At 47.9% G+C, this 27,072-nt stretch overlaps 1 protein-coding gene across 5 annotated transcripts in view; it reads right to left on the reverse strand.

The window, feature by feature from the left end:
- TANC2 (tetratricopeptide repeat, ankyrin repeat and coiled-coil containing 2) overlaps positions 1-27,072 on the reverse strand; it is a 300,071-nt gene that overhangs the window by 224,630 nt on the left and 48,369 nt on the right. For all 5 annotated transcript variants that reach the window (XM_054176994.1, XM_054176995.1, XM_054176993.1 and 2 more), the window contains exon 3: positions 19,281-19,382. In XM_054176994.1, the coding sequence (XP_054032969.1) occupies positions 19,281-19,347 (67 nt within the window). In that variant the 5' untranslated portion in view covers positions 19,348-19,382. The remainder of the gene's footprint in view (positions 1-19,280; positions 19,383-27,072) is intronic.

Below are 27,072 nucleotides of genomic sequence, written 5' to 3' on the forward strand. Positions count from 1 at the left end.
TTGGGCAATTAAGTCTGATTGAGAGGTGTCCCAGCCCATGGCGAGGAGGTTGCAGTAGATGATCTCTGAGGTCCCTTCCTACCTGAGCCATTCTGTGATTTTAGGTCTCTTTTGACATTACTGCCCAAGCAAAGCCAAGTGCCACAGCACAAAGCACTCACTCCTTAGGGAAAAAAACCACACTTCCAGCCTGAAAAATCTGCTCATGTGAGGAGTGCTGATACTACAACTACAACACATGAGGAGCACAAATGGGTGACACAAGGAATCAGCACCGGCTTCTAATGCTGGAAAAGGCACTGGAAACTTAAAATTCAGTTTAAGTTCAACCCAGAGCTCTGACAAGCCATTAACATCCCTGTAAAACTTCAAACCTTGGAGAGCTCTGCAGGGCTCCTTTAGCATCTTCATGAAGCTCCATACTCCACAAACAAGAAACCCACACTACTTAGATCACAAGGAGAAGAAAAGAAGTCTGCCAAGGTAAAGTGTAACTTTTAAGTCAAGAATGGACTGGTTGCTTGATCAGTATGAATTTATTTGGTTTGTTCACACCTTAGGAGACATTCATATCCACATCAAGGGAAGGACAAATCCATGCAGGTCCACACTCATCTTAACTGCAAGCCTTACACAGAACTGCTTGTGAAGTTACAGAACTAGAGTTCTTTGGGTACTTCCAGCTCAGAAATGAGGGAGCCATTCTCCTGCTACAAAGACACCCATCTCTAGGATTCAGCCAGCAGACTTCAGCAGACACTCCCCAGCTTACCTGCAAACATAGGGGAAGTAAAACAGCAGCACAAAGGAGCTATGAAGGTCTTTAATCCTTGATCAAACCCACAGGCAGGCTCTAAGGACACCTCTGTTAGCGCCCTGTGTTTACTCAGGGAAGCCTATCCCTGCTCCCTGAAAGGGGATTGTACAATGAAGGAAGTGAAAAGGCAGGAGCTCAGTCACAATGTTCCCTTCTCGCTGTGCTGGCCAGGACTAATGGCCCAGCCATGCCCTCCCTGCTCAGCACTGGTTTATCCCCAGCACATGGCAAAGGCAGCGCTGCCAGACAGGCACCTTGCAGACGGCCAAGGCAAATCCACTGGCTCCTCGCTCCCTGGCCTCTCCCCTCCCAATCTTCCTTTCACAGGAGATTAATGGGGCTCCCTGGCCCAGAGCTACTCCCTTATTCATCCTCTCTGCTGGAGAAGCTGGAGGCAAGCCAGTTGCCTGGATTTCTTTCATGCACAGTGTCCTAAAGAGACACATTTGGAGAAAGGACCCTGTGATAAATCATTACAGCTGCCAAAGGCAGTTACAAAACACAAACAGACTTGGTCTTGACAAGAAAGGAAAAACCCAAAGCTGACATTAACCTCTTGGGCACCATGCTGCCTCAGAACACTGACAAAACAGCCAAGAAATGGCCATCTAACAAGTACAGAATCACAGAACAGTAGGGAGTAGGGGATGGAAGAGACCTCAGGAAATCATCCAGTCCAACCCCGCTGCCAGAGCAGGATCACCCAGGGCAGCTCACACAGAAACACATCCAGGTAGGTTTTGAAAGTCACCAGAGAAGGAGGCTCCACAACCTCTCTGGGCAGCCTGCTCCAGGGCTCCAGCCCCCTCACACCACAGAAGTTTCTCCTCATGTTGAGGTGGAACCTCCTGGGTTCCAGCTTGTACCTGTTGCTCCTTTCCTATTACAGGGAACCACCACAAAGAGCCTGGAGCCTTCATTCTGACACCCACCCCTCAGGTATTTATAGACATTGATATGGTTTCCTCTCAGCCTTCTCTTCCCAGACTAAACAGCCCCAGGGCTCTCAGCCTTTCTTCACAGCAGAGATGTTCAAGTCCCTTCATCATTCTCACAGCCTGCACTGAGCTCTCTCCAGCAGATCCCTGCCTCTCTTGAATTGGGGGGCCCAAAACCAGACACAGTAGTCCAAGTGTGGAATATATTACACCAGGAAGGCATTCAATGTGCATTGATCAGGAAAAAAAGAAAGTCCTTTAGTTTTCCAGAATACACTTGTCCTGTTTGTTATCCTACTGCATTTAAAAGGAACCAGGCTGAAGGCCAGATGAGGCCACACAGGACATGAGGCAATGGCCTCAACTTGCACCAGGAGAAACTTACACTGGATAGAAGGAAGAATTTCTTTGCTGCAAGAGTGGTCAGGCATTGGAACAGGCTGCCCAGGGGGGTGGTGGAGTCACCATCCCTAGAGGTGTTCAAGAAATATGGGAATATATTCTAGTGGTCATGGAGGTGTTGTGTAGAAGCCTAGACTTGGTCTTAGAGGTCTTTTCCAGCTTTAGTGATTCTGTGATCTAAAACTAACCTAAGCTAGGTTCAAACTACAGGTAATAGCACAATTAGAATTAACCAGGATGGAAAAGACCTTTGAGATCACCAAGTCCAACCTATCACCCAGCACCATCTGATCAACTCAACCATGGCACCAAGGGCCTCATCCAGGCTCTTCCTAAACACCTCCAGGGATGGGGAGTCCACCACCTCCCTGGGCAGCACATCCCATGGCCAATGTCTCTTGCTGGGAAGAATTTCTTCCTCACCTCCAGCCTGAACCTCCCCTGGCACAGCTTGAGACTGTGTCCTCTTGTTCTGGTGCTGCTTGCCTGGCAGAAGAGACCAACCCCCTCCTGGCTACAACCTCCCTTCAGGTAGTTGTAGAGAGCACGAAGGTCTCCCCTGAGCCTCCTCTTCTGCAGGCTAAGCAACCCCAGCTCCCTCAGCCTCTCCTCACAGGGCTGTGCTCCAGATCCCTCCCCAGCTTTCTTGCCCTTCTCTGGGCACCTTCCAGCATCTCAACATCTTTCCTAACCTGAGAGGCCCAGAACTGGACACAGGACTCAAGGTGTGGCCTAAGCAGTGCTGAGCACAGGGGCAGAATGACCTCCCTGCTCCTGCTGGCCACACTGTTCCTAATAGAACCTTCAGAAGCACCTGAGAAGCCTCCACACTCCTCACCACTCCACATTTAAGAACTTCTGGAACCTTTGCCAAAAGTAAAGCTATAAATATTTTCAGATGGCTCCTGGCCAATGTATTTTTTTTTATCCCACTTACAAACTAGATCCATTTCTTTAGTAACATGAAAGTTACTCTTTCAGTTCAAGCTTCTCACACTGTGCCTGGAACAGCTGCCCCTGTTTTGCTGAAGTGTGGAACACTACAAATGATGAAATGTTATAAAATCTAGCATCAACAAAGCTCCAAGTGAGCACAGGATGCACAACTCTAACACCAGGAGTGCTGCGATGGGCAGTGTGGGAAATGCTTCAGAGGAAAGCAGGAAGCAAATCAAGGGAACTGCCCTGAATTAATCAGCAACTGCAGACAAGGTCTGCTTCACTGCCATTCTGTACCTAGGAGGCAGCCTCTGTTTGGTGTCTTTGTTGTCTCACTGTGCCCTGTCGAGGTGCTTTCAGGTGTGGCTCCTGCAGTGACCCTGTCTCAGCCTCCCCACCGGCAGGAACCAGCAGCACACTGCTCCCTCCCGAGCTGCTCCTCAAATCAAACAAAGACATTTTATTTTCACAGCTTCACAGCTATTTTCCAGTGATGATCTTCTCTGGAGTGTGTCAAGACAAGAGGTGAACTTTGCTGGCTGGACAAAGACCAGCCAGCAGAGCCCAGTGTCTCCAGTTAACAGCAAGGACACGTCTCAGGCAGCTGCAGTGAGCAGGAAGTTCTTGCTTTGTTTAATTGTCACTACAGGGAAGATAAAGAAGGGTTGGATACTCAGCTTATAAATGCTCAGGGGGCTTTTATCCTGCAGGCCAGATTTCACTGCACCATTCCCCACCTTAGGATCATTCAGGAGATCATCTGGATCTGCAGACAGCACCGAAAGGCAGCTGGGATGCTCAGACACCTATCAGTCAATTTACTTTATTGCCAAACTTTGATCTCCTGAAGTCTCTCTGCCTGTCAGGATTTAATGACACAGCACTGCTGTACACTTTCAAGTCAGTTTTGTTTATGTTACAGACTAATTAAAAATACAGATGCACTTTGGAAGTGGATTTTCTAAATAACACCCCCCACCCCAAAAAACCCAACCCAGAAATCCCACCAGGAATGCTGCCAGAGTTTTTGATTCCTTTCAATCACAAAATGCTAGGTGTTGGAAGGGACCTCCAGAGATCATAGAACCCATAAGGCTGGAAAAGATCTGAGAGATCATCAAGTCCAACCTGTCACCCAACACCTCATGAATAACTAAACCATGGCACCAAGTGCCACATCCAATCCCCTCTTGAACACCTCCAGGGATGGGGACTCCACCACCTCCCTGGGCAGCACATCCCAGTGGCCAATCTCTCTTTCTGGGAAGAACTTTCTCCTCACCTCCAGCCTAAACTTCCCCTGGCACAGCTTGAGACTGTGTCCTCTTGTTCTACTGCTGCTTGCCTGGCAGAAGAGATCAACCCCCAGCTGGCTACAACCTCCCTTCAGGGAGTTGGAGAGAGCAAGAAGGTCTCCCCTGAGCCTCCTCTTCTGCAGGCTAAGCAACCCCAGCTCCCTCAGCCTCTCCTCATAGGGCTTGTTCAACGCTCCCTACCAAAGCAGGATCACACAGGGCAGGTCACAGAGGACCACATCCAGGTGGGTTTTGCAAGTCTCCAGAGAAGGAGGCAGAAAACCACTGTAAAGTGTAACAAATGGTTTCATGCACCCCTCTATCATCATTCACCTAACAGGAGATGCTCATTTTCAGACCTGCTTCAATGACCCAAAACAACTTCTGCTGAGACCTAGACACCTTGTTGAAGTGTCAAATCATGTCCCCAACCTGCTCAGAGTTGGGGTCTTTTCTACACCAACCACAGCCTCAAAAAGAAAACCAGGATATAAGAGGAAAAAATGAATCCTTCCACATCAGAAAGATCCTGCAGCAAAAAGTTCCACAGTCCTCTCAAATAGGTCATTTAAAAATGGAAGCTCTAGCAAAAATTATCCATGAGTTATCTAAAAATACAGCTGATACTAAAAAAAAGAAGATATAGAAAGTCCTCATACCAATATTAGGAGAGCAAAAGTTTCTCTGCATGAAATAGAAACAGGTCTGAAGAGGAGAAACTTCTGAAGAGATGACAGCTTAAAAAAAAATCAACCCTCTAATGAAGGAAAGCTCATTTTCCCTTCCCAATATTAGGAAGTGAGAGCTACTGCTCATTAAGGGGGGGATAAAAGAGACAAAAGGAAGAGCAAGTGCAGCTCCAGTAAAGGGAATGCATGGCAGACTTGGACTCAGCCACACCAAGGACAGGTACTTCATGCATCAAAGAGATGTTGAGATGAAGGAAGTCAAACACATGTCCTCACCAACCCAGCCACTTTACATACATAGTGCTGAGCTGGGAGCTGCAAAAGCCACATGAAAAAAAATAAGCCACCCTCAAAAAGCCATGGAAAAAACCCTGGAGGCTGGGAAGAAGATTCATAGATTCCTGGAATGGCTTGGGATGGAAGGGACCTGGAAGATCATCCAGTTCCAACCCCTCTGATATAGGCAGGGACACCTCCTACCAGCCCAGGTTGCTCAAGGCCTCATCCAACCTGGCCTTGAACACCTTCAGGGAGGGGGCAGCCACAGCCTCCCTGGGCAACCTGTGCCAGCATCTCACCACCCTCACTGGAAAGAACTTCTTCCTAATCTCCACTCTCAATCTGCCCTCTTCCAGCTCAAAGCCATTGCCCCTTGTCCTGTCACTACAGGCCCTGTAAAAAGTCCCTCCCCAGCTTTCTTGTTGACACCCTTCAGGCACTGGAAGGCTGCTCTAAGGTCTCCCTGGAGCCTTCACTTCTCCAAGCTAAACAGCCCCAACCTTCAGAGCCTGTCCCCACATGGGGGGTGCTCCAGCCCTCTGATCATCTTGGATGGAAAAGAGGGGAGCAGCTTTTAACCTTCACTGAGTTGTGTTGGATCAGATTTGTACACAGCACACATCAGAACATTTTATATAATCTGGTCACCCATCTAGGGCTCAAAATTGCCTCAGAAATAAACCCATGAATCATACCTGGGTAGAATTCTAGGAAGGAGTGAAATGGTTTGAACATCTGTCAATGTAATAAACAAATGCAAGAATCTGCATCAACACTTCCCATGGACAAGTCACACTGAATATAAATAATATTTATCTTTAGGGACTGAAGAAAACCAAGTGAGAGGGAAAAATCCCACACCTTTGGGGGGGGAAGTTAAGTAAAGGCCTGCTTAGGCTGAGGAGGATTTGCAATACTGAGGCAAGTGTGGTGAAAATGGACCTGGTTAACAGACATGTCAGGCCAGAGGGCTCAGCTTGCTGGAGACAGCCTCTTCAAAGCACACCCACCACAGACCAGAAGAACAGGCAAAGCTTGCCCTCTAGTCACGCTCCAAAGAGCTAAGGGACACCAGGGAGCTAGCACACAAAAAACCAGCAGTGGTTCAGAAGAAGTGGCTCAGTCACCTTCAGAACAGTCCAGCCTGAACAAACACAGCTCATGTCGGCCTGGCCCTGGGTGCTAACTCACCGCACAGCACCCATCTCCTGCAGCATCCAGGCACACCACCTGTGGGCTGGATTGCCCCTGGCTGGAGGCCAGGTGCCTACCAAAGCTGCTCTGTTACTGCCTTCCTCAGCCTGGATTGTGGACTGCTCTAGATTCTATGGTCCTGCTCTGGCAGGGGGGTTGGACTCAATGATGGTTGGACTCAACCCTTCCAGCCCCTAACATCCTGTGATCCTGTGAGACAAGATGAGGCCAGGGAGGAATAGCTCAGCAATCAGCACCACAGGCAAAACAGACTCGACTTGGGGAAGTCAGTTTGATTAATTAACAATCAGAGCAGGGTAAATAGAAAGTGCCTGAGATCTACAAAATGTTTTGCATGTGGAGCACAGATTGAGCACAAAGTCTCCCATCATGGTTCCTCAGACTCCTTCAGATCCAGGACCTTCCTCCTCCCCATCACCTGACCTGCCTTTGCTAAAGCTGCTCCAACTGCTAGCACCACAGCAGCTCCTCACGGTCAGCATTTCAGAGCCTGTCAAGCTAGGACCACCCTGGGACACAACCTCAGCTTACCTTAGAGCCAAAAGAGCACATTCATCTCCCCCCTCAAAGCTGCCTCTGTCATATGGAAGTATTCAAATGCTTCTTTCAGAGCAATAAGTACAACTTCTCCTGGCTGTCATCACAGCTCATCCATCTTTCTCTATACTCCATGCTGCTCGCTTCATAACTGGATAGTTGAAAAATCAAACATATTGAAAATGAAATTGAATAAAGTAACAACCTAATAATACCTTCTGCCATCCACTTGCAGCCTCATCTTGACTTGGATCATCACATCTAGCAGCTTAAAACACAAAATGAAATGACGAGACGAGAGGTCTAGTTTGCGTTCCGGTGTTTCACAACAGCGCTGGGGAACTCAGGCTCCCTCTGTCCCACACAGCAGTTCCTATTTCTTCCTTCCACAGCATTCTGTAATACTCAAAGGGCACCCAGAAGAACCTGCCACCCCTCTCCCCCCCAAATAAAGAGAAAAGGGCTGCCTCCTGCATGGTGGCAGCTGTGCCACATGCTCTGCCGCTCAAGGTTTGTGCTTCACCAGATTTGGCTCTGGTGGCCTCACTGAACCTATCCCTACAAGTTCATCACAGAACAGTCACTCAGGTACAAGCTTTTCACAAACCTCTTGATAATGTAGAACAACATTGTTTAAAAAGCCAAATTTAATACTAAAAGTGGTGTGGAGAGCTGCCAAACAGAGAGGGACCTGGGGGTGCTGATTGACAGCTGCCTAAACATGAGCCAGCAGTGTGCCCAGGTGGCCAAGAAGGCCAAGGGCATCCTGGCCTGCATCAAGAACAGTGTGGCCAGCAGGAGCAGGAGCAGGGAAGTCATTGTGCCTCTGTACTCTGCACTGGTTAGGCCACACCTTAAGTCCTGTGTCCAGTTCTGGGCTCCTCAATTTAAGAGGACATTGGACACTTGAAGGTGTCCAGAGAAGGGCAACTAGGCTGGGGAGAGGCCTCAAGCACAGCCCTGTGAGGAGAAGCTGAGGGAGCTGGGATTGTTTAGCCTGGAGAAGAGGAGGCTCAGGGGAGACCTTATTGCTATCTACAACTACCTGAAGGGTGATTTGTAGCCAGGAGGGAGTTGGTCTCTTCTCTCAAGCAACCAGCACCAGAACAAGAGGACACAGTCTCAAGCTGCACCAGGGGAAGTTTAGGCTGAAGGTGAGGAGAAAGTTCTTTACTGAGAGAGTTGTTATCCATTGGAATGTGCTGCTTAGGGAGGTGGTGGAGTCCCCATCCCTGGAGGTGTTCAAGAGGGAATTGGATGTGGCACTTGGTGCCATGGTTTAGTCATGAGGTCTGTGGTGACAGCTTGGACTTGGTGATCTTTGAGGTCTCTCCCAACCTTGGTGATTCTGTGAAAAGCTACCTTGAAAGACCATTTTCTGAAGAGCTGAATTCTTTCCTAACAGGTAAAGTCAACTCATCTGCCCTCAAGTCCCAGGCTCCTGCTGCAGCACTGCACACCTGCACACTGCACAGGGAGAGCTGCCCAGTTCATCATCCCTGGCATTTATTGCTTGGGAAAAATCATCCTGAAACTCAGCCAAGGCAAGCAATGTGAAAATACATTAGCTAATTAGGAAAGGAATTTACCTATGGCTTTCTATGACTGATGGCAATCAATGTGAAACCCTTGCAGGCAGAATTTCACTGCATGCAGGAATTACTGCTGGAACATTCAGAGAAGGACAAAAATTACCAAGCCTGATATTTAGCTTGAGCTTCTCTCCATGTTCACAGAATGGTTTAGGTTGGAAGGGACCTTAGAGATCATCTACTCCAATCTCTCTGCCATGAGGAGGGACAGCTCCCAACTAGACTTGGTTGCTCAAGGCCACATCCAGCCTGGCCTTGAATATCTCTACGGAGGAGGCATCCACAGCCTCCCTGAGCAACCTATTCCAGAGTCTCACTACCCTCATACTGAAGAACTCCTTCCTAAGATCCAGTCTAACCCTGTCCTCCCTCAGCTTCAAGCCTTGTCCTGTCTCTAGACACCCTTATGAGTTCCTGCCTTCCTGCAAGATCCCTTCAGGTATTGGAAGGCAGCTCTGAGGTCCCCCTGGAGTATTCTCCAGGCTGAACATCCCCACAGCTTCCTCAGCCTATCCTCACAGCAGAGGTGTTCCCAGCCCTTGGATCACCTTTGTGGCCTCCTCTGAACTCACACCAACAGCTCTGTCTCCTTCTTATGCTTGGGACACCCTAACTGAACACAGCAGAAAGCCTGATATTTAGGCCTGAACTTCTTTCCACTTCAGTTATTTCCCCTGCACCTGAAGATGTTTGCTCATTTTTGTGTCACATCAAGTTCTGATTACATGAGAAGAGAGATTATGCATTCACTACAAGAAGGTAAAACACCCCAAATCAAGATGGAAGTGTTGAAGACTTCTTTAGTTAGGAATATTTGGTACTTAGTAAGTTTTTAGAGCCATCAGTACATCACTGACAGTTTGTTTGTACTTAAAAGAGAAATCCATTTTCAGACTGGATTATTTGTTTTGGTTAAATCATTCTCTAAGTTCAGGAATGCAAATTTGCTGCTTACCTAAAGAACTGAGGCTAGGCTTGTTCCAGCAGAGCAACAAAGACCAGACTTCACAGTGGGTTTTATTACTGATTTTACAGGTGAAGCAGTTAAATCCACAGATCTAAACCTGTGCTCTTAATTGACTTGTTCAGCTTTGCAGAACTCTTATAGCTCTGGTAATGACTAAGGTTCCTTCAGACATGCTGGGAAGGACACTACACTTCTCCAGGAGTTTAGCTTAACAAATGCCTCCAATTGATGATGAACTTTTCTTTTGATGCAGCTGTGTAAAGTCTGTTTCAATTCTGTATGAATTGCACACACCCCCCCCGAGGAGTAAGAGAAGGCAAGGTCAGTTGATATGGAATAATATTCCTTTATCTGCTTTGCATTTCAGCCCAGCTCTGGCAGCATCAATCTGTCAGAAAACTTCAACCCCCTCTACTGGTTCAGCGCAAGTAAGGCAGCGAGAGGAGGCCACTGCAGCCTGCAGCCGTCTGAGCAACACCGAACCCGCTCACAGAGCCACAGAACGGCTTAGGTTGGATCGGCCAGCTCGAAGCCCTCTGCTATGGGCAGGGACACCTCTCACCAGCCCCAGGTTGCTCAAGGCCTCATCCAACCCGGCCTTGAACACCTCCAGGAAGGGAGCAGCCACAACCTCCCCGGGCAACCTGTCCCAGAGTCTCACCACCCTCACTTGCAAACAATTTCTTCCTTGTCTCAGTCTCCCCTCTTCCAACTCAAAGCCATTATCCCTTGTCCTATCACTTCAAGCCCTTGTCACAAGTCCCTCCCCAGCTCCCCTGGAGCCCTTCAGGTACTGGAAGTCTGCTCTAAGGTCTCCCTGGAGCCTTCCCCAGGCTGAACAGCCCCAACTCTCCCAGCCTGTCCCCATAGGGGAGATGCCTCATCCCTCTGAACATCAGCTTTCTCTCTCTTCCTCATACTGTGGTGTTTGTTTGTCCTGCCTTTGCCAACAGCCTTAATGGAGCTGCACAGTGAATGCTGTCAGAAGTTGAAGACATTTCCTTGCAGATATTTGTCTGTCTTTTTTTCTGTTAATGAAAGTATTTTACAAACAGAGCTGTTCAATTGTGCAACCTTGCTGCTTTAATCCCTGTTGACCAACTGCTGAACGCTGCTTAAAGAGCACAACTGGCTTTTTACTCTACTGATAACTGCTAATAAACCATTAAAGAGCTTTTGAACAGCCTCTTCACACACACACAAAAAAAAATATCAGTGCAGATAGTGTGATATGAAAGCTGTAATAAGCTGTTATGAATTGGAGCTCCCCAGTCATTCTCCAGATGCTTTCCACCAGAGCTTGCTGCTGGCATCTCCATATCTTCACAAGAGAATGTAGGAAGCTGGAAGGTATGTGCCCAGAAGCATGAGGTGGTTGAGGCCCCATCCCTGGAGGTGTTTAAGCCCAGGCTGGATGAGGCTCTGGCCAGCCTGACCTAGTGCGAGGTGTCCCTGCCCATGGCAGGGGGGTTGGAACTAGATGATCCTTGTGGTCCCTTCCAACCCTGACTGATACTATGATAAAGCCCCTGGGCACTGGGAAAAGGCAAGCCTTGCACCCATCTGAGGGCAAAGTGGGGGCCTGGGGAAATTCAGGCTTCACAGTCTCAGCCTTGGTCTGGGAAAAATGATGAAGACTTCTTTAAAGCCAGTTCCAGACAAGAAGGTCAGTGGGAAAAGCCAACACAGAAACATTTCTGAAGTTATAAATCGTGTTTGAGCAGCCTAGTGGCCTCCAGGGACGAAGCACCTGGCTCTGCAGATGGGAATGGGGCTTGAGCAGCCTGGTCCAGTGGAAGGTGGCCCTGCCCATGGCAGAGGAGTTGAAGTTAGATGATCTATAAGGTCCCTTCCAGCTCAAACCATTCCATGAATCTATGAATCACGTTTCCCTTTTTCCTTCCAAGCTCCCTTCTCCAGTTAGAAACAAAACCAGCTTCCACAGCCACACTCCCAGCCCCAGACATCCATCCCAGAACCCCTTCCTTCATCCCTACATGAAACTAAAGCTTCTAGAGTAGACCACAGAATCCCATGAGCTCTGCTCAGGCACTGCAAGTATTCCACACAAACCATAAAGGCCAACCATTGTTGCTGGAGCTCCTGGCAGCTCTGCCCCAAGCACGCCCAGTGAAGGCTTTGGATGAGTTTGGAATGAGCAAAGGTGGGTGATGGTGTGGTGTCAGTGGAGACAACCAGGGCCTAAGGGCTGAGCTTGGAGGGGGCAATGCCACAACCTGCAAATACAAGCACTCCCTGACCCCTTCCACTGCAAAGATCCACCCCCTTGTCTGCAGGATGGATGCCCACATAAAGCACAGATATAAAAAGCCTTTTGCTCTTCCCTAGACAAAACTCTCTGGAGGTTAAGGAGCTGAGAACAACACAGGAGGAGAGCAGAAGGGGAGATGGCTGCTGAAATGGGAGCAGCATTCAGAGCTGAAGCAGGAGGACAAATCAGGCCCTGCTATTAGCAGGGACTTGGGTGAATTAATCTCAGCAATCAGATCTGTAGAATCGCTAATGAAGGGAAAGGTTTGAGAAGGATTAAAGCTGATATAAAAGAACTTTAGAATGGGCTCACTGACCTAGAGATAAATCTTGGATACAAACCAGCAAGCAGCAATATGTCTGCAAAAGAAAATGTGGATGACTGAGGAAAAAGGACTATTGGTAGAGGCACTGATAAAGAGAGTCTCTAGAAAGGGAAAAACAGCAGGAGGAAAAGAACTTGCACCCAGCAGATACCCCTGGCAATGCTCAGGGCATGGATTCTCTCTTGTTTCAGCTATTTGGAACAAAACTGAGCAATCAGCACTTGAGAAATATTAAGCACCCTTCTCTCACCTCCTTAGACCCATGTGCATGAGTTCATAATGTAACCTTTAGGACAAATGGGACAGAGGCTGAAGGTCCTTTCTGTCATTTTGTCTGAGAAGAGGGGGGGGGGGAAAAGTGGACATTCCAAGCTCTGAGACAGGCTACTGTGAGGAAAAAGAGGGAACCAAACAAGAACTGCACCTGGAGGGGTTCAAGAGGGGATTGGATGTAGCACTTGGTGCCATGGTCTAGTCATGAGGTCTGTGGTGACAGGTTGGACTCGATCTTTGAGGTCTCTTCCAACCTTAGTGATGCTGTGATAACAGTAAGAGACCTGATACACAGGTCCTGCCTTTCAAATATTGTTACTGGCAGAACGTGAGGAAAAGAAAAACTTCCATGTCCCCAACTTTTAAGCCTCAGCCACAGAAATTTGAAGACAGTGAGCTGCCGCTCCATCATAGAAATCAGCCAATAGGAAAGATGGAATTTTTCCCAATTCCCTCATAAAAATAAAACCCAAAATATACAACAGCTCAGGCTAGAAGGGACCTCAGACATCATCTACTCCAACCTCCTTGCTACGAGCAGGGACACCTCAGTTAAGCTTGGCTCAAGGCCTCAACCAGCCTGGCCTTAAACAGCTCCAGGGAGGAAGAGCTCTGCTTAAAGCCATTCCTCTTGTCCTGTGTCTAGACACCCTGGTGAACAGTCCCTCTCCAGCCTTACAAAGAAGACAGATCAGAGAGTCATAGAATGGTTTGGATTGGAAGGGACCTCCAAAGGTCATCTAGTCCAAACCCCCTGGCAGCAAGCAGGGACATCCTCCACCAGATCAGGTTGCTCAGAGCCTTGTGTGCTTGTGCACACACAGGTCTCCTCCTGGTAGAGTTCCCTCTTAAGAAGAAAAAAAACCTACATTACAGAAATGAAAAACAAACCTCCAGGAAGGGTCGAGTTTATTGTTTGTAAACTTCCAAGGCCAAGACCTCCCTGTAGAGCAAGAGCAGTTGTGGAACTGACATCATCCTTCAGACTTGGTTAAAACTGGATTTATGACCAAAATAGCACATTTTGTGGAAGAAAATGGTCTGAAGTGTTGTTATTTGGAAGGAATACCTCCAACACACAGATACATTCAGTATTCAGTACCACAACACAAGGCTGGCAGGTCATTTAATATCTCAGGTCTAATACTTTCTTCAATTGTTATCCCAGCATCTCCAGCACCCACCAGGCAGGTCTCATCTCTCAGCAATTCCTTTTGGAAGCTGAATCCAACAAGCATCTGTGACCTTTCCAAAACTCTTCTAGGGTAAAAATTACACATAAGACTTCCCAAAGAAATCAGAGAGATAAGAAACTGCAGAGAGTTGTGGCAAGGCAGCGATGAGACCTTCACAGAAATGCCTCTTAGGTAGGCAAGGCTCAAAAAAGAGCATTTGATAGCAGCTCTTTTGGTCCTGAAATTGAAACTTGCAGCCCAGAAAGCAAATTGCATTCTAGGCTGCATCTGCCAGCAGGGCAGAAGAGGGGATTCTGTCCCTTGTCTCTGCTCTTCTGAGACCTCACCTGCAATCCTGCCTCCAGTTCTGGTGTGCCCAGCATAAGAATGACACAGAAATGTTGGAGTGAGTCCAGAGGAGGCCACAAAGGTGACCCAAGGGGGCTGGAGCAGCTCTGCTGTGAGCACAGGCTGAGGGTGTTCAGTGTGGAGAAGAGAAGACTCCATGGGGACCTCAGAGCTGCCTTCCAAGACCTGAAGGGATCCTGCAGGAAGGCTGCAGAGGGACTTCTCATGAGGGCATCTACAGACAGAACAAGGGGGAATGGTTTGAAGCTGAGAGAGAACAGGGTTATACTGAGCTGAGGAAGAAGCTCTTCGGTATGAGAGTGGTGAGACACAGGATAAGATTGCCCAGGGAGGTTGTGGATGCCTCTTCCCTAGAGGTATTCAAGGCCAGGCTGGATGAGGCCTTGAGCAAACAAGTCTAGTTGAGGTGTCCCTGCCCATGGCAGGGAGATTGGAGTAGATAATCTCTGAGGTCCCCTCTAAGCTGAGCTGTTCTAAGGATTCTATGAATATAAAGTGGGAGGTTCCAAGAGGCCTTGGAAGTAATTGGCTCTCCTGTGAATCAGGGAAGAACAGCTTTTAAAAACTCTACACCAAGAGCACTCTGCATGCCAGGCAGGCTCCTAGCTGGTCAGCTGGAGATAAAACTTGTCTGCATTATCAGTTAAGAACAAGTAAAATACAATTGCTAACTAACTCAGAAGAAAGTAACAGACCCTTTGGGGCAGTTTATAAGGGATTACATGCCTCAGATAAATTTAACATGGAAAAAAGAGACAAGGAGCACTTTAAGAATCTATCTCAGCCTCTGCTTAGCAACAGAGGACACAAATTCCTGGACTTGCACCTCACAAAGTGAAGGGAAATAGAAACCCACATAAAAGGCAGAGTTTTGCAGCTGAATTTTATGAGGTTCTAAAGGGAATCTGAACTCTTACAGTGGGATTAATTTGATGCAATAACTCAAGAAGGAAACAGTCCATCTGCTTCTGGAAAAGAAACAAGAATGAGAAGGGATGGATTGAAGCTTGAAGAGGGAAGAGTGAGACTGGAGATTAGGAAGAAATTCTTAGCAGTGAGGGTGGGGAGAGACTGGCACAGGTTGCCCAGGGAGGCTGTGGATGTCCCCTCCCTGGAGGTGTTCAAGGCCAGGCTGGATGAGACCTTGAGCAACCTGTCCCTGCCCATGGCAGAGGGGCTTGGAACTGGATGATCTTGAAGGTCCCTTCCAACCCAACCCATTCTGTGATTCTATAAGAAGATAATTCTAGGAGGTGGAAAGACTGGATCCATCACAGGGGCTTATTTTACTAACACAATACTGGGATGAATGTATTAGTGGCTTGATTTGGGGTAAACTAATGAAACAATGGATGCTTAGTGTAAGCCAGGTAACTGCAGATAAATATGAGACAGGTTTGTCACAGATTCATAGAATGGTTTGGCTTGGAAGAGTCCTTGAAGATCATACAGTTCCAACCTCCCTGCCATGGGCAGGGACACCTCCACCTAGCCCAGGTTGCTCAAGGCCTCATCCAACCTGACCTTGAACACCTCCAGCAGACCTTCTACTAGACCAGGTAAAACTGATAAACAGATAGAACTTTGGTAAAACAACTAAAAACAAGAGAGGCTCTTACAGTTCCTGGATCCAGAAAAGAGAACTGCCCTGGAAGGGCTGAATTTTGGGGAAAGAAGCATCAGAACCACTTCTGACATCAGCAGCATCAGACAGGAGGCTTGAAGGCAACTGCCTGTCCTAACCATAGGGCTGCTGGCCACAACAATCATGCTGGACCTTCACCCAGAGGGAGTGAAAGCATGGAACAAAGCACAGCTCTCTGATGTTTTAAATCAAAGATTTCCTAAGTAAATTTAGCCCTGTATAGAAACTCCTGTCAGAAAGCACAGACACCTGTGTATCTCTTAAGTTAATTTAGGAAGGAAAAATAAAAGCAGTATTTAACTCCATCCAGATCAGATTTCAGCTTTGCAGACACTGCTGTCTGGTAGACCATCCATTTATGACAGAAGTAAAACCAGCCTCATCAAAATCCAGTGGCAACCATAATGTGTCCTCAAGGCATTACAGTCAAGTATCTTCAGTGCCCTTGAGTCACAAGAGAACTTTTGTTAAGGCAAGAGATTAAACATGTGCAGAGATACCCATTCAGAGAGCTGTGCTGCATACAGCAGCAAAGCCTAGCAGCACACACACAGACAGAATGAACCACAGGAGATTACACAATCTGATGGTGCAGGAGAAATTCATTTCTTTTAATTGGCATTGCTGTACATTCACACAGATGTAATTAGTGTTCTTCTCTCATAAATATTTTGGGTGCTCCTGAACCACAACACCAACAGAAGTACCAAAGGGGGGGGGGGGGGGGGGGGGAGGGGGAACAACAACCAACAAAAAACCAAACCCCAACCCACCCCAGCTGAGGCACAATAAATTCTAACCACAGTGCTTCAGAGAAGTTGCTCAGGAGTTTCTGAGGGAGGAATAATAAAAGGCATTTTCCTGTTACCACTGACTGCCAGTGGTTTTTTTAATCACAAAGAATTACCCAAACCACATCACACATGCAGGGTTCATTAGCCTGACTTCCCTGACTCTGTTTGCTGTGCTCCTGCAGAGAAAAGGCATTTCAGGGGCCAGTGTGCTCACCTGCACTCCCCAAGAGCAGGGTGAAAAACCACCATCCCCTTAACCCTGCTTCAAAGCTTGAGTGCCAGGCTGGAATGCAAAACGACTGGAGTGTAGGAAATGGAGACACAGACACTGCAATTTCACCCCAACCCACACGCTCCAGAGACACCTTGAGTGGGCTGCCACCTCCCCACCTCACTGAAAATCATTACATGGAAGGTGAATCACAGCAGAGCTGAAACCTCTAACAGATCCCTTTCACAGCACAGAACATCTCATTTTGGGTTTGTTCCCCATGCCCAGAGGTGGGGGCAGCTCAGTGTTGGAGTCTCTACCTGCCTCTACCCCCACAGTTCACACTGTCCTGTGACCAAACAGCTTCAGAGCCCCAAAACCACCCGGGAAGCTTCTGGAGAGGGGCCAGTGGAGGCTATGAGGATGTTAAAGCAACCTGAACATCTTTGCTGTGAAAAAAGACTGTGAGACCTGGGGCTGTTTGGTCTGGAGAAGAGAAGGCTGAGAGGGGATTTGTTCAATTCCTGTAAGTATGAGGGCTGTCAGGATGAAGGTGTCAGGCTCTGTGGTGGTGCCCAGTGACAGGGCAAGGAACAGTGGGTACAAGCTGGAACACAGGAGGATCAACCTCAACATGAGGAGAGAAGCTTTTATTGTAAGGGTGCTGGAGCCCTGGAGCAGGCTTCCCAGATTGTGGAGCCTCCTTCTCTGGAGACTCAAAACCCACCTGGATGCATTCTTGTGTGACCTGCCCTTGGTGACTCTGCTTTGGCAGGGGGGTTGGACTTGATCTCTGGAGGCCTCTTTCAACCCCAGGCCCCATGCATGGAGACATTCAAGATCAGACCTTGGAGGTATCCCTGCTCACAGCACAGGGGCTGGACAAGATGACCTTTGAGGGTTCCTTCCAAGCCAATGCAATCTGTGAATCTGTGTGACTCTTACTTTGGGAGACAAGTCAGAAGGAATGAATACTGGCAATGGAGCATCTGCCATAGAAAAGCCTTTGCAGAGCAAGCCCAGTTCAAGACCATGTGCAGTCTTCCACAGGTTGTCAGCATCATCAGAGGACATGTTCTTGCCTGGGCCTAAAGCTGAGAACGTGATGCTTCAGAGATAAAGCCACAAGGGGACAGAGCCATCTGCTCATTTGTCTGTCCCAAACCTGGCTATTTATCCCTCCCATTAACCATTCCTGCTACAGAAAACAAACTGAGGAGTTAAGGAAAGGAAATCTTCAGAAGAGGAAATCCCCTTCAGGAGAGGCACAACCTCAGGATGGAATTGCTGAGGGTGCCTGCAAACCCAGACTCTTATTTTACCCACTAACACCAGTTACAGCAACTGACACAAGCAAGGCAGCAGCCATGCTGCACTGCTTGAACTTCTCATGACAAGTATCTTCAGGATCAACCAACCCAAAGTGGGACTCTCATCAGGAACCAGACTCTAACAGATTACTGATGTCCAAGGAGGAAAACCAAGTCAGTGCTGCTGCCAGGCAACTCGAGGACTGAGCAAAGCTGAAAAAGACAACTCCCCTGCCCCAAATAATATTCCAGGTATTGAGATATAACAAAGGGGGGGTGGGGTAGTGTGGCAATATGAGAAATACAGCTTGACTTGTCTCAATCAAGGGAAAACAGCCTCAATTTTATCACCATCCTATCTAGCTGCATCTTCACTTGTGGTTTCCCATGGAATATACATATGCACTATTTACACACAAGCACAAATAAACACTGGATCCCAAAAATATTCCAAATGTGCTGCCAGATGGCTTTAAGAAGAAAAGTGGGGGTGGGGGGGTGGAATAAAAGATCTAATTAAAAGCTCTTCTGCTGCCAGTACTCCATTTTTGGGAATAAATAGAAAAGTTAAATGAAACCATTTTTAAAGTGTATCAATATTGTTGTAATGTTTTGCTGCACAATTAACAATCTCTCCCAGCCTCCTTTCCTGGCCCACACAGGCCAGGCCATAAGAACCAGCACTAACTGGTTCAAACTGTAAAACTCTTCTCCTGGCATGGTGGGGGAAAAAAAAACAACAAACAAAAAGAGAGACTAAATTTGGGCAGTTCCTCCTTAATTCCATCCTTTCCCATTCCTCTCTCTCCCTCCTGTTTAAGCAGCGAGGCAATTGGTGCTGTCTGCAGTGAAGATTTCACTGCCACAAGTTGTCAGAGTCATTTACAGGGTGAAAAAAACTCACCCCACCAACTTCATTTTCCCAATTTCCATAATGGGAACATGAACCTCGATGCTAGTTTACTACAGGATTATGTAGAACTATATTCCTCTCCCCCCACTCCCCAACCCCCAATCTGATCTCCCCAATAAAACCAGGCTGTGGTTTCCATATGTTTTACATAAATAGATACAAGCATTTGAATGTTAAGCATTAAAACTCCCTATGGTGAGGTTTTGAGTCAGCTGCATACATCATAAAAAAAAGAGAGAAGAGACCCAGGAAGACCAAAAGACACCTGAAATGAAAGAGTCTTTCCAACAAAAGCCATGCAGGAGGGGCTGACTTCTACTTACCACTGGACCTGTTTTTGCGGTTCGACTTCCCTCCCGTCAGAAGCATCTTGAGACTGTTTCGAAACATGGTGATGCTGTTCTCCACTTGGTGTATCCCAAAAGCTGTGCAAAGGAAAAGAACAACAGAAGTGGGAAAACAAAAATAAAAAAATCAAGGCTTCCATTTGGCCAACAGGAAAAGCTTACAGAGAAAGGGTAAGCAAGTGCTGAACGCAAGGCAGCAACTTGGAACGATGGAAAACTGCTCTGCCAATCCATTTCCTGACAGGAGAAATCAACATAGAATCAATCAGGTTGGAAAAGACCCCAGAGAGCATCAAGTCCAACCTGTCACCACAGACCTCATGACTACTAAACCATGGCACCAAGTGCCACATCCAATCCCCTCTTCAACACCTCCAGGGATGGGGACTCCACCACCTCCCTGGGCAGCACATCCCAATGGCCGATCTCTCTTTCCAGGAAGAACTTTCTCCTCACCTCCAGCCTAAACTTCCCCTGGTGCAGCTTGAGACTGTGTCCTCTTGTTCTTGTGCTGATTGCCTGGGAGAAGAGACCAACCCCCACCTGGCTACAACCTCCCTTCAGGGAGTTGTAGAGAGCAATAAGGTCTCCCCTGAGCCTCCTCTTCTCTAGGCTAAACAATCCCAGCTCCCTTATCCTCTCCTCGTAGGGCTTCCCCACAAAGCCCAACCATTCTGGCTGCTTTCCTTCACCCTGGCTACCTCCAGGACAGCTGAATTCCAGCACAGCTGCCGTGGACCCACTGGGTTTTGTCAAACAATTTGCCCACACGACCCTGCTGAGGTGTGAAAGGCAGCAATTAGCAACTTCTGCCTCCCCTCCCAGCGCTATGAAAGCCAAACCCATCAGGAGGAGTTACTCCCCCCCTTCAGGTTGCTCAGACAAAGTCAATCTTGCTGACAACAGCCCACAGCCTACAAAAGCTGTTGCCTTTCCCTCCTGGGCTAGCTGACTGTCAAATTCTTCTGTGCGTTGAATAAATTGTCATGAGGAGGGAAGCCACTCAAAACCCAGAGTTAACTGATGGGAGAAAAAGAAAAGAAAGAATCAAACCAGAAACATTCTCCATATGTTTTCCTTGCTCTATATGGCTGGCAAAAAAAAAAAGAAGAGAAGTTGTCTGTGTGCTGTTAAAAATAAAAGAATGAGCTTCTGGGTTCACCAGACACTGACAGCTTGGCTCTGGTGGAACAGCCTCTTATTAAAGGTGGTAAATCATCAAAACAGCAACAACAAAAGCAGCTCCTAAGCAGACCAAAAGAATAAGGAGGAGTCTTTGATCAAGACAGACAATAAAGCAGAGCCTTCCTTCCATTGTACACCTAACACCCCATAGTTACCAGGTAACACCACATTCACCTTACAGAAAGGGATGCTGAGTATTTTCCCTGCAACACAGTACCAGGTTCTCCTTGGAGGATGCCCAATAAAAGCAACCTTGAGTTTCTTCACATTTATCTAACATTATTGAGTATATTAATAGAGTAATGCCCAGTTCAAAGAGCTTTATGTAGATTTAAAGGCAATAAAAGCCCTTTTGATAGGCCTCACCGAGAGATACTGACATGGCAAGGCAGTAAAACTCTGACCCCACACCTAACACCACCAAGTGTGCACAGATGACTTCACCTCAGCACTTCCTAGCACTGGTGAGGCCACACCTCCAATACTGGGTTCAGTTTTGGGCCCCTCACTGCAAGAAGGACACTGAGGGGCTGGAGCAGGTCCAGAGAAGGGCAATGAAGCTGGGGAAGGGTCTAGAGTCCAGGGCTGGAAAGGAGCAGCTGCAGGAACTGGGGTCATTTAGTTTGGATGAGAGGAGGCTAAGGGGAGACCTTACTGCTCTCTACAACCCCCTGACAGAAGGTCACAGCGAGGTGGGGTTGGACTCTTCTCCCTAGTAACAAGTGAGAGAATGAGAGGAAATGGCCTGAATTTGTGCCAGGGGAGGGTTAGGTTGGAGATTAGGAACAATTTCTTTGCTGCAAGGGTGGTCAGGGATTGGCACAGGCTGCCCAGGGAGGTGGTGGAGCCACCATCCCTGCAGGTGTTGGAGAAACCCGTAGCCACGGCACTTGAGGACATGGTTTAGTGGCCACAGTGGTGCTGGCTTGATGGTTGGACTCAACAATCTTAGAGGCCTTCTCCAACCAAAACAGTTCTCTGGCTCTGTGACTTTCAGGAGACTCCACTCACTCACTAGATTCCACAGACAGATTCTGGGGTATGTTTGCCTGCCCATATGGCTGTATGCACACATGAATATTAAACAGAGAACACAGCACTGGTATTTCCTTTGCATCTATGAACTGCTGGAGTATCATCTGGTGTCTTTCTGAGGCCCTGCATAAAGGCATCAAAGCCCAAAGAGCTGGGATTTCAGCTTATTCCCTGGGCTCCTGAACAAAGCTCAGGCCCCTCTTCGAAGCATTCCACTGCTACAGAACCAAAAGGTCCCCATCTGGACACAAACACAACTGCCTTAAATGGCAATTCTGTTTGCTCAGGTTCTTTAGCTGGCTGTTATGCTCCAGCTTGCACCAGAGCAAGAAAACTTCTGGGTTTACCTTCTTCTACAGTCTACCATTATAAATTCCTGCATGTACAGCACCAGGAGAAAAGATGAAGTGGACATTAAATGTAAAGAAGAGGCAACCAAACTCACAATGTTATGGATGCTGGAACATGAGTGAGGTCCTAGTAGATGAGCACTGAGGTCCCTTCCAAGCTAAGCCATTCTATGATCTGGAAGTGCAGCTGCAACAGTGAAGCATGGAGTGAAGGGGAAGATAACTGAGCAAGAATTTATCCCTTCTGTAGCCAGGTAACAGAGCACAGAGCTGCTCTACCCAACCAACTCACCTGCCCCCACTATCCAGTGCCCCATGTCCAAGGAAGATCTCATGCCAGCAACTGCTGTGCTCCTACCGGGACTGAATTCAGGCTGTGTAGGGCATATGTGGGACCTACATGGATCTGGCCTAAAGAACCATGGAGCAGAGAAAGAACTGATGACTTGCAATAAGACTCCAAGTTACCAGCTATGGGATGCCCCAAGGATTAATTCTGCATTTCAGAGCTCACCTAGAAGCCTCAGAGCACGGCTAGGTTTTCAGTGACCTACACAGAGAGGAGGTGGAAAGAAAAGCCTTTAGGGTAATAGACACAGTTTAGCATCAGCTCAAGCCATGGTTTCTTGCAGACACAGTGTAAATATTCACTAAATTTATCTCCTGATGAGTGAAGGTTTTCAGAACACAGAGTGGCAGAATCAGCAGGTCACCCAAATCAACTGCTGGTTTTCTTTTGCGTGCAACACCACATCATTTAGTGGCTTGGAGCAAACGTGGTCACAGCTCTTCCCCTGTTTAGCCAACACTAAGCCAGAACTAATACTGAAGAACAAGTGCTGGAAATTAAAAGTTCTGCTGGTCATATTAGTTCATGGAATTAGGAGGATTAAATAGCAAATGGAATTACAGCATTAGGAGGAGCTGGATCAGGCTTTTTTTCACACCCCCAACTCCTCACCACATCTCACAGCCCAGGTTCATTCTCTTCTCCCATCTTGCACACAGCTGTGTCAGCAGAAGCTAAAGATGCAGTGGTGCTGATGGGAGATCCTTTATACCTCACTGCTATGGGATACAGCTATCAAACTGGGCAACCAATGGCTACAACACTTTGTCATTCAGCCTGGCATTTTTACCTTCATCCAATCTAACCAAGATACTCAAAAGCAGAGTCACCACCAGGAGGAGATTCACCCCCTCTACCTGCTCTCCTAAGACCCCATGTGGAACACTGCATTCAATTCTGGTGACCCCAGCACAAGAAGGACATTGAACTCTTGGGGTGGGTCCAGGGAAGACAACAAGGATGACCAGAGGGCTGGAGAACCTTCCCTAGGGGGACAGGCTGTTTGCATTGTTCAGCCTGGAGACAGTCGGCTCTGGGGAGACCTCAGAGCAGCCTTTCAGTATCTGAAGGGAGCTACAGGAGAGCTGGGGAGGGACTTTTGACAAGGGCTGGGAGTGATAGGATGAGAGGGAATGGATTGGAGCTTGAGGAGGGGAAGATTCAGACTTGATCTTAGGAAGAAATTCTTTACAGTGAGGGTGGTGAGACTCTGGAATAGGCTGCCCAGGGAGGTGTTCAAGACCAGGCTGGATGAGGCCTTGAGCATGGAGGTGTCCATGCCCATGGCAGTGGGGTTGGAACTAGATGATCTTTAAGGTCCCTTTTAATCCAAGCCATTCTACAATTAAGTGAGCTAAAAAGTCTCCAAACAGTACCAGCAGGTAAAGAAGAAGGTGCTGTCTCTACGCTCTCTGTTTTCACAGGCTCAGTGGTGCTTCACAGACGTGTCCAAAAGCAGCTCCAAACTTTCTGGTGTATGTATAGACAAGAGTCTGCCACATGTTTTTACTTCTAACAAAGCTAGATTCCAATGTAATAAACAAAACCAGTTCCTGGAGCATGAGAAATCAGCAGTACAAACAGAAAGAGAAATGAAAACAAAGGCAGGGCAGTTACAACAGACTGGATGCTGCAAGCTGCAACTTTACACCATGCACTAAGCTGGAACAAGGCTGCAATATCTCATTAAATCCTCCTGGATGACTAAGGCCTATTTCTTTGTTTTCTTAATTTTAAAAGAGAGTTTGTAGACAGGCTGCAAAAAGTGTTTCACATTATGGGTGGCTACACATTCTCCCAGCCCACAGAAGCTACTTCTACTTCTTTTGGGGGGAGATTTCACACTATCACCAAGGTTGGAAGAGACCTCAAAGATCACCAAGTCCAACCTGTCACCACAGACCTCATGACTAGACCATGGCACCAAGTGCCACATCCAATCCCCTCCTGAACACCTCCAGGGATGGGGACTCCACCACCTCCCTGGGCAGCACATTCCAATGGCTAACAACTCTCTCTGGGAAGAACTTTCTCCTCCCCTCCAGCCTAAACTTCCCCTGGCGCAGCTTGAGACTGTGTCCTCTTGTTCGGGTGCTGGTTGCTAGAGAGAAGAGACCAACCCCTTCCTGGCTAGAACCACCTTTCAGGTAGTTGTAGAGAGCAATGAGGTCACCCCTGAGCCTCCTCTTCTGCAGGCTAAACAACCCCAGCTCCCTCAGCCTCTCCTCCCAGGCCTGTGCTCCAGACCCCTCCCCAGCCTTGTTGCCCTTCTCTGGACACCTTCAAGTCTCTCAATGTCCTTCCTAAACTGAGGGACCCAGAACTGGACACAGGACTCAAGGTGTGGCCTAACCAATGCAGAATCCAGGGGCAGAATGACCTCCCTGCTCCTGCTGGCCACACTATTCCTAATGCAGGCCAGGATGCCCTTGGCCTTCTTGGCCACCTGGGCACACTGCTGGCTCATGTTTAGGCAGCTGCCAATCAGCATCCCCAGGTCCCTCTCTGTTTGGCAGCTGTCAGCCACTCTGCCCCCAGCCTGTAGCTCTGCATGTGGTTGCTGTGGCTAAAGTGCAGCACCCAGCACTTGGACTTGTTGAATGCCATCCTGTTGGACTCTGCCCAGGGAAAGGCAGTGTCTGTCAGACAGGGAATTTCAAAAATCAAAGCCATACCCCACCACTAACCCAGCCAGAGCTCAGTATTTTCCCCTTTTAGGATCACCTCACTCAAAATAAAATGATGTTTTCTATGAAGCTGATTAGGAAAGCTAAGCTCATTTTCCAAGAAGTGTTTGATGTCCAGTGAGACGTACAAACACTGCAGGGCCACTGCTGTCAAGTCTTGTGCAAGTTGGCATGAGAAGTTATTAAATACATAACCCTCAGAGAGGAACTCTAATCTGTGGGGTTTTTATCCAAGAAGGACAAGGTTTTAACTACAAAAGCATTAAGGGAATGCAACCTAAGTCATATGTGCAAGGCACATTGCTTCAGAGTTTTATCTCCCTCTTAAGTTTCCAGTTCCCTCCTTGCCTCCAGAGTGCAAATCCTCATGTAAAAGGCCAGCATTCCCAAAGTTGTTTCTAGAAAGCAAAATAGCTGCAAGCATTTTGGCCACAGAATTGTGGAATGGTAGAGGTTGGAAGGGACCTCCAGAGATCATCCACATCCAATCAGAGAATCAATAAGGTGGAGTTCTGCGTTCAGTTCTGGAGCCCCTATTACAAGAGGGATCTGGAGGGGCTGGAAGGTGTCCAGAGAAGGGCCACAAGGAGGAGCAGAGGGCTGGAGCTGCTCTCCTGTGAGGACAGACTGAAGGAGTTGGGGCTGTTTAGTCTGGAGAGGAGAAGGCTCTGAGGTGACCTAATTGTGGCCTTCCAGTATCTGAAGGGGGCTCCAAGAAGGCTGGAGAGGGACTGCTCAGGATATCAGGTAGTGATAGGACTAGGGGGAATGGTGAAGCCCTGGAATGGGTTGTCCAGGGAGGTGGTTGAGGCCCCTCACTGGAGGTGTTTAAGCCCAGGCTGGCTGAGGCTCTGGCCAGCCTGATCTAGTGTGAGGTGTCCCTGCCCATGGCAGGGGGGTTGGAACTGGATGATCCTTGTGGTCCCTTCCAACCCTGACTGATACTATGATACTAAGGTTGGAAAAGACCTCAAAAGATCATCCCCCTGCCCAAAAAGGATCACCTAGGGCAGGTCACACAGGAATGCATCCAAGGGGGTTTTGAAAGCCTCCAGAGGAGGAGATTCCACAACCTCTCTGGGTCCTCCAAGCACCTTAAAGAAACAGATTTCTTTATACATGTTCACAGTTTTCCTGACTTGAAATCTCAGCTAGCAGCAAGCCCACGTAGGCAGCCTGTGCCTCACAGTGATGTTCACAGATTTGCTTAGTTCAAAGTGGCAGACTGGTGAGCACAGTCAGAGGCATCCCCACTTCCCAGCTTGAACTCAATGGCTAAAAAGGACAGCTTAAAAAAACAAAAACCAAATAAAACTGGAAAGGAAAACAACCAAACCAATAGGCCCAGCCTTCCAGACTGGAGATGCTTCACCAATTCTGTCAGCTGCCTCTTCGTGTATGAATTAATGGTTGGAAAGTAAGTGAAGTAAAAGCCTCCACATAAGAACAACACAGTGCCAGACCATGAGATCCCATTAGCTCATTGTCCAGTTCAGGCAGCAGCTCACTCTGTGAGACAGAATCTACTCCCAGAATATTACTTCACAGTTTTCAGCAGGAGTTTATGAACTCTGCCTAGTCAAAAACTCTCAAAACTACCTAAGAAGTAGTTGAAAACTTCCACCAAAGCATGTTTATTTCGATGAGAAATCCTACATCTCTCAGGGAGAAACCAATTCAAAACTCAGAAGAGCACAAGAAGTGCAACTCTTGCAGCATCTCACCTCCACACAACACTTTGCCAAGGTGCAGGTGGCAGCAGTACAACATCACCTGGCAGGACAGTCCCACCCAGATGTGAAAGCCCTCTGGGACAAAGCCCTGTTGGTCACTCAGTGCAGAAGGCAAGCCAGGAATCATAGAATCATTAAGGTTGAAAAGACCTCTAAGATTATCAAGTCCAATTCTTTCCTACTTTGTTTCTATCAGACTTTACCATGAAAGATAAAACAGAGTTTTGTGAGTTGGAATCAGGACTTGGCAGCACCAAGCCAAGGGAAAATAAGTTATATAGAATCATAGAATCAGTCAGGGTTGGAAGGGACCACAAGGATCATCTAGTTCCAACCCCCCTGCCATGGGCAGGGACACCTCACACTAGAGCAGGCTGGCCAGAGCCTCAGCCAGCCTGGGCTTAAACACCTCCAGGGATGCCACCCCAA

This window comes from Dryobates pubescens, chromosome 36 (assembly GCF_014839835.1).
Source record: "Dryobates pubescens isolate bDryPub1 chromosome 36, bDryPub1.pri, whole genome shotgun sequence".
Taxonomy (NCBI): Eukaryota; Metazoa; Chordata; class Aves; order Piciformes; family Picidae; genus Dryobates; species Dryobates pubescens.